The 17,626-nt window shown below is 35.4% G+C and overlaps 1 protein-coding gene across 4 annotated transcripts in view; it reads right to left on the bottom strand.

The window, feature by feature from the left end:
- Positions 1-416: 416 nt before the first annotated feature.
- Positions 417-17,626, bottom strand: part of CAPRIN2 (caprin family member 2) — a 51,628-nt gene continuing 34,418 nt past the window's right edge. Inside the window, exons 11-18 of one of the 4 annotated variants that reach the window (XM_006895078.1) lie at positions 17,354-17,409; positions 14,193-14,294; positions 12,349-12,495; positions 10,428-10,596; positions 6,048-6,230; positions 5,043-5,143; positions 3,681-3,744; positions 417-1,345 (exon numbers count right to left, since the gene is read on the bottom strand). In XM_006895078.1, the coding sequence (XP_006895140.1) occupies positions 777-1,345; positions 3,681-3,744; positions 5,043-5,143; positions 6,048-6,230; positions 10,428-10,596; positions 12,349-12,495; positions 14,193-14,294; positions 17,354-17,409 (1,391 nt within the window). In that variant the 3' untranslated portion in view covers positions 417-776. Of the gene's footprint in view, positions 1,390-3,680; positions 3,745-5,042; positions 5,144-6,047; positions 6,234-10,427; positions 10,597-12,348; positions 12,496-14,192; positions 14,295-17,353; positions 17,410-17,626 lie in introns of all 4 variants that reach the window. The other 3 variants (XM_006895080.1, XM_006895077.1, XM_006895079.1) reach the window with 3 other exon arrangements.

Consider the following 17,626-nt stretch of genomic DNA (forward strand, 5'->3'; position numbering starts at 1 on the left):
AGAATTAATTTAGCTGCACAAACACCCTATGAGGTTGGTTTATTATCTTCATTTGACATTTAGAAAAATAGGCTTAAAGAATACAGAGCTTAGAAGTTTGTGCAAGATCATTTATCAAGTGGTAGAAACCACATACACACATAGTACTGATGAGAGAGACTAAATTTTCTGATAACTAATAATTTTGTCTCAAACTGAGAATCCACTAGAAAGCATAAGCCTGAATGATGATGGACCACTAACTAGTATGACCCACACACTATCTCCCTGACTATATACTGGAAAGTAGAAAACAAAAATTCAGATTCACTGACCTTGTCAGTGAACCCGTGAGAACCCACTCAAGAGCTATTAGTAATAATGAAAGTTAGGTTCATTATCATCTCTAAATGTGTAATCAAGTCAGAACACTGAGGGTGCACATAATTTTTTTATTATTATTGAGGCACAACAAGGCATTATAACTTGCCTGAACTTGAGGCAGTTTAGTAAGTAGAACATTAATACAATTAAAGAATTAAGTGCAAACAATATACATTCACAGCTTGACTAGCAAGGCTACATCACAATTTTAAGGTGCCAGATTAGTGCTAATTATCATTCAACTTGAAATGTTTAACCTTGGGGAGGAAAAAAAAAATAGTAAGGCCCTCCTCCTTTCTTATGCATGAAAACATTTTTTCTAAACCAATCAGTCATGAGAACAAAGACTACTTTTTCTTAATCCACCAGTGAGAACAATTACTTTCCTTTTATTGTCAATTCTATACAGACTTTCAATCTTGATAAAGAAGATAGCCTGAAAATGTAGAATATTTCCAGCTACTTCCATAAATTGCACCCCTGTGCAAACGTAACCATATTTGATCTCCCTGAAAAAGCTGAAGAATTGCATGGTTGCTAGCAGTTTCATGGTCTGGAGCACCATCGTTGGCATATGCAGAGACCAAGACTTCTTCATTCTTCATGAGGTTGACATACAGTGGGACATTCACTGCCAACTTTAGCATGTGAAAAATGAAAACATATGTGCCATTCACCGGGCAATTAAATCGACCAAGCTGAAGATCAAAAGTTTCTCCCAAGTTGTTCAGAAGAAGATCAAACACAATAGGTTGGTCTAAAGTTCCAGGGGCCAGATTAGAGGTTCTGGCTGCTGAGAAGGCAACTCGCATCTGCTGAGGCAGGGGATAGACATGTACTGGCAGTATGGTGGCTGCTGGATTTGTCACTGGTACATCCACAGGGGTCATGCTACGGGAATCTCCTTGTCCAGAGTCACCACTGTTAAAGGTTTCGTTGTCTCTTTCTGGGCTGCTCACCTGAGAAGAATCACTCCACCCTGCTGTTTTATTAGCAACAGTGAGTTTCTCATAATGAAGTAGTTAGCTTTGAACACAATATTTAACATTAGTCGGCTACTGAAACACATAAAAATACATTTTACAGTAAATTCCAATAACAGAGCAATAAAGTATGGCTTGTTTTTCTAGATTTTTCTGCAATAGGCTTTTATATTAGTGTTCTAAAGTCTCATTTTTCTTTCTAAAAATTAAAAAATAAAGCCCTCTAAAGATTCGATAACAACACAAGCTATGGCTTGCAAAGTCTAAAACTCAGATTAAAAAACTCCTTTATCTTTCTTTTATAATTTTCAATCAGTTCTTAGGTTTTCAGTAACCACTCTTCTACTCAAAAGACCTGATGAAGGAGTCAAGAAAAATGAGACTACATAAAAGAATCAATGTTTAGAACTATCAGACATTAGCCATTCAGAGATATTTTTATTATGGCATTGGGCCCCAAGATGAAACTTGTTCTTTATTTTCAAGTTAATATTCATGATGAAATGTTACTGTTTTAAGTGACAAATAATGCTCGGTAAATACGGGCTACTTTTTCCAAAAAGAAAAAAAAAGTAACGTTTTTCCTGTGGCAAAGTTTTTCTCAGTAATTCTTGATTTTCTCAATTCTACTGGATTTTTTAAATGTAGTCTTCTTACATTTTAAAAGTATTGAAAAAAATCTTGTTTAATAATTGTGTCTTAACTGCAGCTTTTTCAGATCTATCAATACAGTAACACTAGAGTTATTTAGACTTGTTAAAAATCACCTTTTGCCACCAAGTTCTTCTCCAATCATAAGCAACCTTAAACAGGCAGAGTAAAACCACTACACATGCCACATCTTTCCCCAGTGGAGCAGGTGGTAAGCTCAAATCACCGATCTTTTTGGCTAGCAGTCCTAAGCTTAACTACTGCACCACCAGGACTCTGGAGTATCTAGAATCCAAAAGGGAAAACAAAAAACCCAAACCAACCCACAAACCCTCTGCCTTCAAGTCCCACAATCAGAACTCAAAAAGACCTTCCACTGGGTTTCTGAGGTTGTACATTGCATGTAATAGGAGGAGATGTTCTCATCTTTTTAGAATCTTTAGAATGATCTTTTATTACAATCATTCAGAAATATAACATGAAAAATATATCTCAAAACCAGTTATTATTAAGTTCACACCTATTCATGGTGACTTCATGTGTTTCCGAGTAGAAATGTCTTTTGTACCTAATATCTAAGTCTTTAATATCTAATGTCACAGATGTAGATCACCAGATCTTTCTTCTGAGGTGCCTCTGGGTGGACCTGAATTTTTAAACTTTAGATAACCAGCAAAGAACATTAGCTGATTACACCACCCAGGGACTCTGAAAAATGGTATCTACAAAAGTTAAATTATACTATAATGTGGAGTCTGTCTCTCAGTATGGATTTTCTAGCATGGGTGACTATGTGGAGGGGCAGGACTATGTGATTGAGGCATGCTGGCTTATCTACAAAGGGACCAGCTACCTAAGATTCCACAAGGGCCACTCTCGACTATCTACAAAAGAAAACAGCTTCAGCTGCAGAGGATAGGAATTCTTCCCCCAGCTAAAGAGAAACCTGCCCCAAGGTGGTGAAATGCAGGGCATGCTTCAAGACAGCAGCCACCACCATGGCTGAACTGGAGAACTGATGTGAGATGAGATGAGACCTTGGGTGTAAGGGAGCCATTATTGGCAGGACTGAGAACTTGGGAACACTTGGAGTCATGAAGCTCATGCTGAGGTGCCTGCATACACATTTCGGGAGCTGTCTTGACTGCATTCTTTTATTAATCTGGATTATAACCTTTTTACCTCCCTGATATGGCTCTATGTGGTCTATGATCTATCGCAATGGATTCTGGACCTACAAAAGCAGTAAGATTGGTGTTGAGATGAGTGGAGAGAGGCATGGAAGCAGGGAGACGTATCTGACCTCATGGGAGTTGGTTCTGTGTTACTGATGCTGTGGATGGGGACAATTCTCCCCCATAAAGTTGGGAAAGGTCAGATACGGTGCTCCCCACGAGGCTCTTGCTCTTTGTACATCTAGTGTTAAGCTTTTTTTTTTTAAATTAAAAAAGCCAACAACATACATATATGTCTAACTAAATTGCCAAATGATTTCCACAGCCTTTGTGGTATTCTAAGATCTCGCCTTTGTAGTATTCCAAGATCTCCCACAGTTCTTCAGCATCACATGTAAACAAATAAACCTTAATTAGACTAATGCTGAAAGCACAGTGGTTTGACAAGAACTTGACAGAGGATGCACAAAGGCTGAGATACATAAACAACTTGGGTAAATACACTTACCTCTTGAATTCACCCGAGGACCACCAGATGCTACTCCTCGCTTATAACACTGCTGGAAATTTTCCTAAAACAAACACTTAACGTTTATCTTAGCATCAAAACAATGCTTCCTATGACAATAACGCACTAGTACTAAAATTAGTTAATAATCAAGATTGTTAGATGACAAACTTGTAAGAATAAAGTCCTCTTAGTTCATTATCTAGCCTTCTTCAGTAAGCAGAGACACAGATATTGCCAAACTCCAAGAAAAACAAAGGCAAAAGTAGTATGCAGAGTCGCTAAAAAGATAAAAACAGCTAGGTTTGCTTATTTGATGAACGTGTGGCACTGTATGTTAAGTGTTTAAGCTCATTTAATCCTCTGATTTAAAGCAATCCATACAAAGCCTCCAAATTAGAGGAGTTACTCTTAGAGTCGGTCCATGTCTATCCGATGGATTATAGCTCCAAAAGTTTAAATAGTATGCTCAACGTCTCACAGTAAGAGAAGTGATGAAATTAAAGAGGTCATTATGACAACATTAAGTTCTTCAAGTACAGATACTTATCTATTATCTATAGAACTCAGTACATATTTACACTCATCATGGTCATATTTAAAAACTGGTTAAACTTAAAAATTCAAAATGCTATCTAGTATATTTATATTACTAGTATTTATATATGTCCAGTGACAGAGGTCTAGTGGTCTAGTGAATAAGGAGTTGCACTATTAACTCAAAGGCAAGTAGTTCAAATCCATCATCTCCTCTGTGGGAAAAATATGGGTAATCTCTTTCCATGAAATGTACAGCTTCTAAAAAGCTCAAGAGCATCAGCTATGACTTGGTTCTGATTCAACAGCACATAACAACAATAACAGACATTTCTGAAGTTTGTAAAGGTGAAATGTCTAACATTCACTTATCAGACTTTTACTAAACATGAAGAATTCTGCTGAGCTATTTAAATAGGAATAAACAGACACATAAAAATTAGATTTAAAAGGACTTTGTTGTATTTGATATTTTGAAAAGCTGGGTTAAAGTTAAGAACTCAAGTTCTAATCCCAGAAGAATCTGAACTTAGCACCTTGATGAGACATTCACTTGCTGAATGACTTTACTTTCTGAATCCAATTTCTTTTTCAGAGTAGACGAGTGAGTTAATGCAAACAACACAACTGGTAAAGTCCCTTACTACCTACTAAATTCCATATAACTAGTAGCAATCATTAATTCCCCTAAGGTTATGGGAAAAGCTTCCAAGAGAATTCTCCATAGGACACTTACAAGTAATGGTAAAACTAGCAATGCACTTCTGCAAACAAATGTTGATACATTAAGGGTTTAACCAACTGAATTATGACAACTACTCTTACCCTTTGGGAATAAGATGTTCCAGCATATTCTCTAGCTTGGAACTGTAGTTGGCTATAATTTCCATTTGCAATTGAAGGAGGTCCTCTATATGTATCAAAACCTAACAAATAAACAATTTAAGCAAAATTATACTGAAACTTTTAACAGTCTAATTCTACCAAAGCTTTATATGTTCAACTGATTCCATCATGCTATCCTTAAATGTAGCTTTACAGTAAAACTAACAATTAGATGATATCATTGTTTAAATTGGCTAGTTTTAGAAATTTACTACTGCTGGAAATGTAGGTGAGGGATACAGAGGTGTTAGTAGGACAAACAGGTAACTATAGCTTTGTCTAGACTATTTCTGTTAATACCAACCAGCAAGTACAATGCTTAGAACGAGTATCTAAAACTTAAGAGAACATAATGATTATATTCTCTCAACTTGTGTTTTAATCGGTGACAGAAGACACATTCTATACTTGCTTTAGCAGTACATAAATTAATTATTTGGAAGCAAGAGTGGCATCCTCTTCCTAAACAACATGCCTCTGGAAACTATGAACTTTGATAAATGTCGATAGTTATAGAAAAGTTTCAGGCCTTTTGTTCATAAGGTTGCTATGAGTTGTGCTCAACTCGAAGGCAATCAACAACACAACAAATTAATTATGACATTCTGAGCACAGTTAATAATAAAAAGACTTAATTATACAAATAAATAAAAACCAAAATTCATCCCTTGGAAAATCAAGATGGGCCAACTATTATACTTCAGTAAGTCACTGGATCAACAAGTTTCTTTACAAAAAGGGAATTCTTCCTTCTCTCACAGGTTCATTCACTTGCAACAGATTCCCAGAAATAACAGCTTTTCCAGTTTTTAAAAAAAAGGGAATTCTAACTAGTATTGATATTTTAAATGACAAAGGCAAAGGGAAAAACATAAACTAAAAACAGTTTGAAATCAGGCACCTATATAATGAAAATAGAGTAATTATATATTATTTCCAACATACCTTTATAACCACCAGGGGACCGATAGGAGTTGATCAGTAGTCTCCCACCACGCGTGCATCCTCTAACGGATCCCCGGTTGTTGACAAATGCCTGAGTGGGTCTGGGAAATACATTCGTCTGTGCTGGGTAAAAGGCAAAGCTACCATTGCTTACTTGAATAGTTCCATCAGGGTGGTAATTTGCTGCTTAAGGAAACAATATGAGAATCCAAAATTTAAATGGTAATAAACATTCAATACTCTTTTATACTTAAAACCTTTAATGACATTTTCTAAAGAAAAAAAAAAAAAAAACTCCAAGCTAAATATGTTACAGAGCTGGGAATCAAAGGAAATGAATTCTAATTGACATTATAAATTGAAATCACATGACAAAAATATATTTTATGTAAATCACCTGTCCTATCAGGTGAGCAGAGATAAAGGTCATCTGTAGCCACATCTGAGGATTTGAAGTTACTCTGCTCAATTCATTTACTCATACTATGTTTTAGAGTATTCCATCTTGTTTCTAGATGTGTCATCAAGTTGGTTCTGACTCACAGTCATCCATCGCTAAATACAACAGAACAAAACACAGCCCAGTCTTGCACCATCCTCACAATCATCACATCCGAGAAAACTGTTAAAGCCACTGTGTCAAGACATCTAATTAAGGATCTTCCTCTTATTAACTCTCTACGAAGCATGATGTCCTTCTCCAGGGATTGACCCTTTCTAATAACAAGTTCAAAAAGCCCAAGACAAAGTCTCACCAGCTTGGTCCTAAGGAGCATTCTGGTTTTACTTCTTACAAGACAGATTTGTTTGTTCTTTCTGGCAGTGTATGGTATATTCAATATTCTCCACCAGCACTACAATTCAAAGGCATCAATTTGTCTTTGATTTCCTCTGTTCATTGCTCTATCAATTCATTATCCTAAGCTTTTACATGCACATAAGGCAACTGAAAATACCCTAGCTTGGGTCAGGCACATCACCTTAGTCCTCAAAAATAACATTATTATTTTCCAACACTTTTTTTTCAACACTATTAAAGATAGGTCTTTTGCAGACAATTTCTCCAATGCAATACATGTCATTTAATTTCTTGACTGCTGCTTCCATGGACATGGGTTGCATATACAATTAAATTAAATCCTGGATAAATTCAATTGTTTCTTCACTTTCATGATGTTCCTTGTTGGTCTAGTTTGAGGATTTTTGTTTTATAGTCAGATGTAACCCATACAAGGCTGTAGTCTCTGATTTTCATCAATAAATGTATAAAGTCTTCTTTGCATTCAGCATGCCAGGTTTTTCCTCTACATATCAGGGGCCATTCATCTTACTCAAATTCTGATGCTTGGTTCTTCTCCTATAGTTTAGCTTCTCTGCTTCTTTGCTCAGCATGTTGTTGTTCTTATGTGCCACCGAGTCGCTTGTGACTCATAGCGACCCTATGTGCAACAGCTCCAAACTTTGCTCTGTCCTGTGCCAATCTCACTGTCTCCAACACACTCATTCCGATTGCCGCAGTCCAATCACTAGTGCCTGCTTACAGTTGTTCCTCTTCCTTTGTTATTTCCATACTCAGTTGCCCTTTCTGTCATTCTACGTGTGTTCTGTTGTACACAGGGTTTTCAGAGGCCTGCTATTTTGGAAGTGAATGGCTAATCCTTCTTCCTAATGTGTGTCAATCTTAATGTTCAGATTTAGAGAAGCATCCAACAGATAAGCATTTAACAGAAAAAGTGAAAATACATCCCATACAGACCAATTAAGTATAATGAAGGGACATAACCATGATTTTTAACCAAACAGTAGCCCCTTGTTCTGTGAGGACTGCTTCTTGGTCTATGTACTGGCTCTGCATAAAATAATGAAGTGTTCTGACTTCCCATTCTTCTCATTTCTTCTCATTGTTATCCATAATTTGTTGTGATACACACAATAAAATGCCTTTTCAAAGTCAACAAAACATATTACTAACACCTTTCTGGTAGTCTCTTCTTTTAGCCAAGATTACCCTGACATCAGCAAAGATTTCCCTTCACATTTCCGAACTCAGCTTGAATTTCTGGCAGCTCTCTATCCATGCACTGCTACAAGCATTTTTTAATTATCTCCAACATTTTACTTGCATGTTCTATTTATGATATTATTTTATATCCCCACATCCTGTGGTGTCACCCTTCTTTGTAATGATCACAAATATGGATCTCTGTCAGTCATTTGGCCAACCAGCTGTCTTCCAAATTTCTTGGTACACTCAAATGAGTATGTTCACCACTAAACCAATTTATTGAAATATCTTTGTTGGGTTGGTATTTCATCAACTCCTAGAATTTATTTTTCAACAATGCTCTCAGTGCATCTTAGACTTCCCTCAGTACCATGAGTTCTTGATCATATGCTACCTCCTTCCATCTTTTGATGCTTTCTAAATCATTCAATATTTTGCCCATCCTGGTATTACAACTTAAAGTCTGAATTCTTCCTTCAGTTCAGTCTGAGAAATGCCAAGTGTGTTCTCTTTTGATTTTCTTTTTTTTCCCATGACAATAATATCTATTCATATATTCCTCCTAAACAGTTTTCTCCCTCATCTGTTTCAATGCTGTATACATTATTTATAGCCCCTTTTCTTAGTTTCCACCCAAACCTGATGTCAGTCCGGCTTTACAACAGTGGCCTTATGCAGTATTTGTCCTTTTGTGACTGAGGTATTTCATTCAGCAAAACATCCTCCAGGGTCACTAATTTTGTATAATAATTCTTAAGTTCCTTGTTTTTCAATGCAGCATAGTATTCCATTGTGTGTACATACCAAAGCTTCTCTAGCCACTTGTTTGTTGCTGGGCACTTGGGTTGTTTCTAGCTCTTTGCTATTATGAACAATACAGCAATAAACATGGATGTGTATATATCTGAATGGGTGGAAGTTCTGGTTTCTTTAGTATATAGTCCCCGTAGTGGAAGTGCTGGGTCAAATGGCATTTCTATTTCCAATTTTTTGAGAAAACGCCATACTGCCTTCCCTAGTGGTTGCACCATTTTACACTCCAACCAACAGAGATGAATGAGACCTTCTAAGAATAAAATCCCTATGAAGATCCAAAAACTCCAACACGGTAAAAAGGGAAGCCACAGACTGGGAAAAAATATTTGGTAATGAATGTCAGATAAGGGACTTATTTCTAGAATTTATAAAATACTTGAGCACCACAACAAGATAAAGGTAAATAACCTAATTGCAAAATGGGCACAGGATATGAACTTCATCAAAGAAGACATTCAGATGCCGAACAAACACATGAAGAAACATTCAAAATCCCTAGCTCTAAGAGAGATGCAAATCAAAACAACAAGGTATCATCTTACCCCAGTAAGAATAGCAAAATTTAACAAAACAGCAAGCAACAAATGCTGGTGAGGTTGTGGAAAAACTGGAACCCTCTCTTTTGATTTTCTAACTCAATCTCTTTGCATATTTCATGATAATTCTTTATCTTCTCAAGCTTCCCTTTGAAATTTCCTGTTTGGCTCTTTTTATTTCATCTCTTTTCCTTTTTTTGAGAGAAAGAATGTTACTCTACATTCTAAAGCAAATTTCAGAGCTTCTTCTGACATTTTGGTCTTTTCTTTTAATGATCTCTTGCTTTCTTCATGTTTTCTTTGATGTTATCCCAAAACTCTGTAGGGTTCTGAAATGCCAACACCTAAAAATCTAAAAGGCTTCTTAAAGTAAGAAGTAAGTATTATCCTAAATCACTGTCTAAGGTAATCAAAGCAATTACATTAAAAATGCAAGCCTACTTTAAGGTTGAATCAGCCATCAAAGGTCTACCTCTACAGACGTTAAAATTAATAGGTGAAAACAGCCTATAAATAAATAATAACTCCTATGAGACATGTGCTCCTTAGAACAATCAACTACCCTAAAACAAGAGAACAATATTTGCCCCAAAGCAAAGATGCAAAGGCAAGGGGAAGCCAGAGTGGAAACAGAAAGAGTGCTACCATACTGTGGGGACAGAAACCAGCGTCATGAAACATGACTTTTTTGTATAAATTACTGAATAGAAAACTACTTTGCTGTGTAAACTTAGCACTAGGACACAATAAAACGGTTTGTTTTTTAAAAGAGGTGAACTTAACTGAATAAAAGGCATTAAATTATTTTTCTTTTTTTAAATTATTATTAAATTTTATTAGTTTTAATGAACATTTACAGAGATTTTGGGTTCTCATTCATTCATTGTTGCACTGTTTTAAAAACCACATGATGAGGTAAAACCTACTAGTCAGGAAATAATGTCTACAGTATCAGTACAAAATTGCTTTCCATTCATTGAACTGTCATCAAAATCTTCAAAATGTCATATGCAAAAATCTTACCAATCTCTTGAGAAAGGACAGTTTGTTCTACGTGTATGGCTGGCAGTTGGCACTGCGGTGGTGTCTGTGTACTTGCTGTAGTAAAATTTTGATTGTAGCCAGGTGAATAAGAGGGTTCTTTTAGTTCTTGGTCTTTCCGTGGAGGGAGAGGTGCATTAACATTAAATACCTAAAGGATCAAGGTACACGAGAATCATTGTGAAATCTCATGAGAAATGGTTAAAAGTGATATTCAGATAAATCCTCCAACATTAAATAATGTCTATTTGATTCTTAATAGGAATTTAAACCCTAGAGCAAAAGTTAATTTTCTGCTAGTATATTATAATAGTACTTACTAAGACTGAAAGCAATATAGAACAGTCCTTTCTCAAAACCAAAATAGAGAATATAATAAATTACTGTTTATTGTCCAACCTATTCACAAAATGTTGTTGTTGTGTGCCATCAAGTCAGAAATGACCCACAGCTGACCCTTGCATGGGTTTTCAGACCCAGTAAATCACACAAGAGGAGAATGCTCATATTTCTCCCGTGGAGCAGCTGGTGGATTTTAATTGCTCTTCTTGGAGTTAGCAGCACAATTCTTTACCACCCGAGCTCACTAGTATGCCTATTATTCTCTTATCCTGCTACATTCTTCTATACATCACATAAAACTACTTAACATTTTTACACATAAACACACACACACACACGCGCGCGTGCATATATATTTGTCTCTGAAGCCCTCTCACTTCCACATTAAAATCTTAAGAATACCAACTGTAAAAGTTTTTATTTTCTTGTTGGATTACAAGGAATTAAGAATACTGCTTGGCTGCATAACTATCTACTGAATGAATAAATAAGAACCAACTTGAATTTAAAAAAAAAAAGAAACAACTTGATAGGAGTCAAACAAGAAGAGAAGGGATTTATTTGAGCAAAATAAGCATTGTGACAAAACTGCAGAGAGACAAGTCTTTGAGAGACTAGTCTGTCAGGTTATACCAACCTTCAAAAGGTACTGGGTGTCAGGTAAAGGAGTTTCAGTTTCTATCTATAATATATTAATTATTATTTTAACTATGGATTTTCAAGTTAGTAAAATAAACTTGGCAATACAGTATATATATGAACAGATAGGGAAAGAGAAAAAGTTAAGGAAATGAAGATGTTCTAACTGGCCACCAATAAAGGGATAAAGTGAGTAATTTCAGGTGTCTAAATGCACCAGCCTATCTCCCCTACACTGAGCCTGCTTGCCATAACTACTCTTCTGACTTCACCTACCCCCATCAGTTCAAAGTACCTAGAGAAAGACATCAAGCACCATCAAGGAAAAGTATTTATTTTAAAAGTTTTTGGTTTTTTAATGGCCTATTTTACATTATTATGTATTTAAAAAGGCAGGCAAATCTAGCTGTCACTTTAGAAAATGTCTTAAAACATTAACTGTAGGGGAATAAGTAATTCCAAACACGAAACAAGTCAAAACAATTCTCCAAGACCCAGTATGAGACCATGAACAAATGAAGTAAAATTTCAACAATGATTTTTTAAAAAAAACTTTAGTGCTGGTCTTGTTTTTCAGGTTGCTGGTATTACGCAGCACCGCTGCTAAGGTATTAGTAATGATTAGTACATTATGTTATTTCTAGAAAATTGTTTTCCTCACCTATGCATTTTAATTATTTGAGACCCAAGCTTTCCCTCATTTCCAGAGGGGGAACAATGTTGTGATAAATGCTCATTTAAAAGTAGACAGGGTGTGGACTAAATATTCTTCTGCCACAAACAATATTTCTCTTTGACAAATATAAATATACCAAGACAAATAAATGTATAATTAAAAAGTCAAATTTTTGACATAGTAACTGAAAAATGTTGGTCATTTAAAAGAAAAAGTGAACCATAATGATTCATAATTCATACTCACTGTCTGCATGGCTTGAAAGGGTGCTGTGTTAATGGTTACTGAACTACTACTTGCTGGAGGTGACTGGAATCCCTGTTCAGAGCTCAGGGACAAGGGAGGATTTGGAGATGCTAATGAAGATGTCTGCTTGCTTTGAGGAGCTGCTGCCTGGAGAAGACAAAAGCCATGTCAGCAAATCACCTGCAGTGTAACAAGCCGTTAGCTCACACTAAACCCCAGACGGAAATAAGTCAGCAAGTTCTATAGGATGACATCTGGACACAGGAATGCAAAAGAATAGCTTTTGCTTACAATTTCAAATCTCACTTGCTGAGGATGCACACTCGTATTTGCTTTGCACAGCTTGCTGACTAAGTGAAAGTCTTACTAATCAGTCCAACAGATGAGAAGCTTTTATGAGTAACTAATCCTTTTTCAACCCTGAAATGGTATTTTTCAGTTAAGGGTCTAACATTACTTCAAAAATTATACAACAAAACTAGGTTTAAGAAAATCTCACATTAGTTGTTAAGTGTTAATGTTTCTCCATTTAAAAAATCTTACTTGTAAATTCTAAAAAAAGTAAACTAAACTTAATCTAATTTAAATAACCTTTACTTAAAAGTATGATTACAAATTCTCAGGTTTAAAAAGACCTGAAAGATAAATCCAAATCAGATTATAAAGCAGACAGCTGTGTGTCCTTTGGTAAAAAACACTTCTTCCTCTTCTTAAAATAAGAACCAAGTAATTTTATCTTAGACTAAGTCAACATCATTTTAAAAAGCCTAATGTTTGTATTTTCTTATTTTCTATAATGAATAAATATTGTTATGTAATTGTTATGGAGAGGGAGAAAACCCCCTAAAAGTTGCTAAACCTCACTAATATTTTTTATAATAAAAACACATTCTTAACCACCAGAATGTAAACAAAGAGCTTTTCCTTACATATATGTATTTGTGTGTAACTTATTCTACTGAGTCAGTGCTAAATTTAAAATTATAAACCATATTGAACTAATCACTCTGACCAGGAATATAAGAAAAGGCCTGATAAATTGAGGGAATGATGTAGAACAAAATTAAAAATAAAAAAAAGGCTAAACCTACTGGATTGACACACTAGAGGAACCCCAAAACTAATCCCTAATCTCTGAACTTGGAACTGGAACTATTTCTGTAGGTCCTTTTTTAACCAAATAATAAAGAGATTCATAAAATAAATACTATCAACTATGAATAATGCTCTTCCTAAACCAATTAACTGTATGAGACCAAATGGTCACCATTAATTTCCTATTAAACTTTCATCTAAAATAAAATTCTTTTTTTTTTAAATTTCTTATTATTTTGTGTGTGTATACTGTCAAATCGGATCTGACTGGTACAGAAGGAGATTGCCCCTCCTTCTCCAGCAGAGCATCTGGTGGATTCGAACCACGTACCTCTGGAATTGAAGTGCAGCATCTTGCCACTAGGCCACCAGAGCTCCTAAAATACAATTCTTTTAAAAAATAAGAACAAAATCTATTTAGCCCTAATTTTTTATGGAGAAGTATTTTTCTCCTTAAAATAGCTTCACTGTAAATATGGAGAGATACTTGGTATACTCCACCCTGAATTTTTCATTTTTTTATTTTAGTAATTTTGCTATATCTGTATTAGCTAATAAGGCAATAAATCAATAAATATAGCAAACCTACAATTAATTCACTTGTATAAATTCCAGTATCATAATATCTATAGAAAGAAAAATATTAGTAAAATAGAAATGTTAAAACATTCATCTCTAATTCATAAGATAAACCAGTTCTACTATTCTTTAAGACAGAAAGAAAATTAAGACAATTGGTCTCTTATTACCTCAGGAGTTCCTGAGGTCACAAACTCCGTTTCAGATCCAGAAGTCTGATCAGCAGTGACCAAACAAGCATTTGAGCTACAAGGAACTGGAGAAGTAGTACCCTAGACAGAAAGATTTAAAATACTGTAAAAGACATTTTCAGAATGTTCTTCTGAAAGGAATGGATAACTACAAACCATGTGCATGACAATTAATAGCCTTACAAGGGGAATTATGGGAGGAGGATGGAGGAAACTGTGTATGAGTGAATGAATAATAACTGAAAAATTGGAGGAAAGGGTAGATTCAGTTTCTTTTACATTCCTTGCAGCATTCATACATTCACTGCCATTGAGGTGGCTCTGACTCATGGTAACTCTCTAACGGATTTCCAAGACTGTAAATCCTAACTGCTTCTTTATTTTCCCCATTGAACAGATAGTAAATGGAGATGCAGCCTTTTGATTAGCAATGTAACACTCTAGAAACTACACCATCAGAGCTCCCTAGTTTATTAATAGGCTATTCATACTAAGCAGTAGTAAATAGTGTCAGGCATAGTTAGTGACTGCCAATGACAGACTTGAGCAAGACGGATATCACGACAATGATGCAGGATATGGCAAGGTTCACAACTGTTGTTCATAGGGTTTCCGTGATAGCGCCAAACAACAAAATGAGTGCCATGCACTATGCTAAACACTTCACACATATCGTAATGTGTAATTTTCAAAGTAAGCCTATGAGGACCATGATTCCTATTTTACTGACATAGAGGCATAAACAAAGAAACGTTAAGTAATTTGCCAAATCTCAAACTCACTGTTTAGCTGGAAGTGACTCACAGCTGACCCTCCATAGGGATTCTGAGGTTATCAAACACACAGGAGCTTGCCCTTATTTCCCAGAAGATCACACTGGCCAAAGAAACCTGGGTCCAGATTTTCATCCTGGCAATAGTTAATAGTTCTCTGGCAGATAAGCTCAGGGCACATGTAAACCTCTGGGCACAGCTCTCTGCTGGTAAATATGTTTTTACTCAAGCAGTCAGAGTCTTATTAAAAGAAGTCATGTAGAAGTATATGCAAGAAACTTCCTATAAATCAAAATAGGTCAAAATTCTAACAAAAAGTTAAAGCTAGACTGTATAGCTTAAAATAAAATTTGGAGAAAACAAAATAAAAAATAAGGCTGTGACCAATAAGGAATCCAGCAAGTATCTAGAAAGAAATTCTATGGCCCACCAGGTATTACTGGATAACTGAAGGACAATCACAAAACTTTAGCATCTGAAAAGTCTGAAGTATCTATGAAACCACTCCTAATATTATCTAAATGCTTCTATATGGGTCATAGAAGCCCAAGCAATAAAAACTGGAAACTAATGAAGAGTATCCAAAAATCAGAGCAGTTCAGTACCAGAGACTTTCTGAAGGGGTGATATGATTCATTGCTTCTTGGAAAGAAGAGTAAGGAACCAAGGCTTTTTTAAAAAAAAAAATTATGAGGAAAAGAAATGTACCTTTTGGAACATGTCAGATAAATATAGAGCTGTTATAAGACTGAAATGTCTTTTAGACTTATTCCTAGTCCTCTCATAAAAATAACAGACAATTCCTCAAAACAAGTAAGCAAGTAGGCCTGGCCCATCTGTTGTGAGAACTTAAGTAACTAATACTAAAAGATTCCCAGATGTTAAATTAAAAGTAATTCAGTTCACCTGACAGTCAAGCTTTAATATAATTCTCAATTTTAGATAGAGAGCCTTTATATTAGTATTTCTTTGCAAAGCATTTGTGAATAAACATGTTTTGGAAGAGTGGTTCCAACAATGACTGTAAATTTACCGAGCGAGTTTATTTAAAATAGATCTGCAAAGAGCTGAAATCATAATATTCTGACCCATTAATTCTAAGGTGAGACCTAGTAGTATACATACTTTAAAAATGCTCAAGAGATTCTGATGCAACCATCCACAGACCTGTATCTATCTGAAAACTGTTCAACTAGACCAATGGCTTTTCAAAAATTTTTCAATGAAAGCCTTATGTTGTTGCTGCTGTTGTTGCGTACCCATAGCTGACTCTCTGGTGGGTTTTCAGAGACAGTTAATCACACATCCTTCTCCTGTGGAGCAGCTGGTGGCCTCGAACCACATACCTTTGGGATTGCAGCTCAGCTCCTTGCCACTAGGCCACCAGAGCTCCCAATGAAAGCCTTATGTAGAACCCTAATTGCAAAGACTGAACGGCTTTAGTTAGCTCAAGCAACGGATAGTTGTGTTTCACCAAGTTGGAACCAACCCACAGCTGACCCTCCAGCGGCTTTTCAAGGCAGTAAATCTCACAGGAGGAGATTGCCCATATTTGTCCTATGAAGCATTGGTGGATTTGAACTATGTACTTTGGGTTGGAAGCACAATTCCTTACCACTAAGTTGCTAGAGCATCCTCAAACAATGTGTAGGGTGGGGGAAAGCAGAACAAAAACCCCACTTTTATGCCTTACTCCCCAAATACACTTTGAAAACTGAGCTACACTTTATTAAACTATATATTAAAAACACTGTAAACAATAGGCATTTATTCAGAAATTTTTGGGAGGAAAAGCAATAACCATTAGACGACCTGGTCAACATTTTTAACTCTGATATATCTACTGGCAATAAAATTATCATTAAGTGTTCAGAAGAATACTAAGAAATTTCTTTTTAAAGGAAATGATCAAAAAACTAGATCTTGGATTTAGTATTGATGAAAGTGTAATAATACGGCATTTCTCAATTACCTGGCCCACTGCTATCTCTATGTTCTGTGGAAATTAGTTTCCTGAAATGCTAAATTGGTTAACAATGGTTAACCAAAATTTACTTCTTTCCTCAGATCTTTTACTATAGCAATATACAAAATTATTTACATAGCTCATCATCATTCTCTGGACAAGGAATTATTAATTATTCAGGATATGTTTTCAGAATATATATGTTTTCAGAAAAACTTTTTAGGATCTGTTGGGTTAAATCTAAAAAATATATAAACCTAAAAAATATCATGTATCATGGGAATAGATTTAATAACTTAATCAGGCACATTAGAAACAGTAAGTCTAATCATTTTTGCCACAACAAGAGGCATTTCCATGAACAGAAAAGAATAAATGAAAAATTAAACTGGAGATGTTACCTGTAATGGCTCTTGAAGAAAGTCATTTTGACTGGGTGGATTTTGTTCCGTAGATGCTACAGAGTGAAATAAATAGTAAACAATTAAAAGGAGATAAAAGTTTATGCATGCCAATAGAGTAGAAATGAAAATTTATACTTTACAAAAAAAAGGTATAGACTAGAAGACACGAAGTGTCAAATTTATCATCTACTCTCTTTTAGAGCTCTTAAAAGATTCAGAGACATATTTATAGCAAAGTGAAATATTAGTTCCAATGGTAATACATAGTGT

This window comes from Elephantulus edwardii, unplaced genomic scaffold (genome assembly GCF_000299155.1).
Source record: "Elephantulus edwardii isolate Elephantulus edwardi_28Jun2011 unplaced genomic scaffold, EleEdw1.0 scaffold00157, whole genome shotgun sequence".
In the NCBI taxonomy this organism is placed as follows: domain Eukaryota; kingdom Metazoa; phylum Chordata; class Mammalia; order Macroscelidea; family Macroscelididae; genus Elephantulus; species Elephantulus edwardii.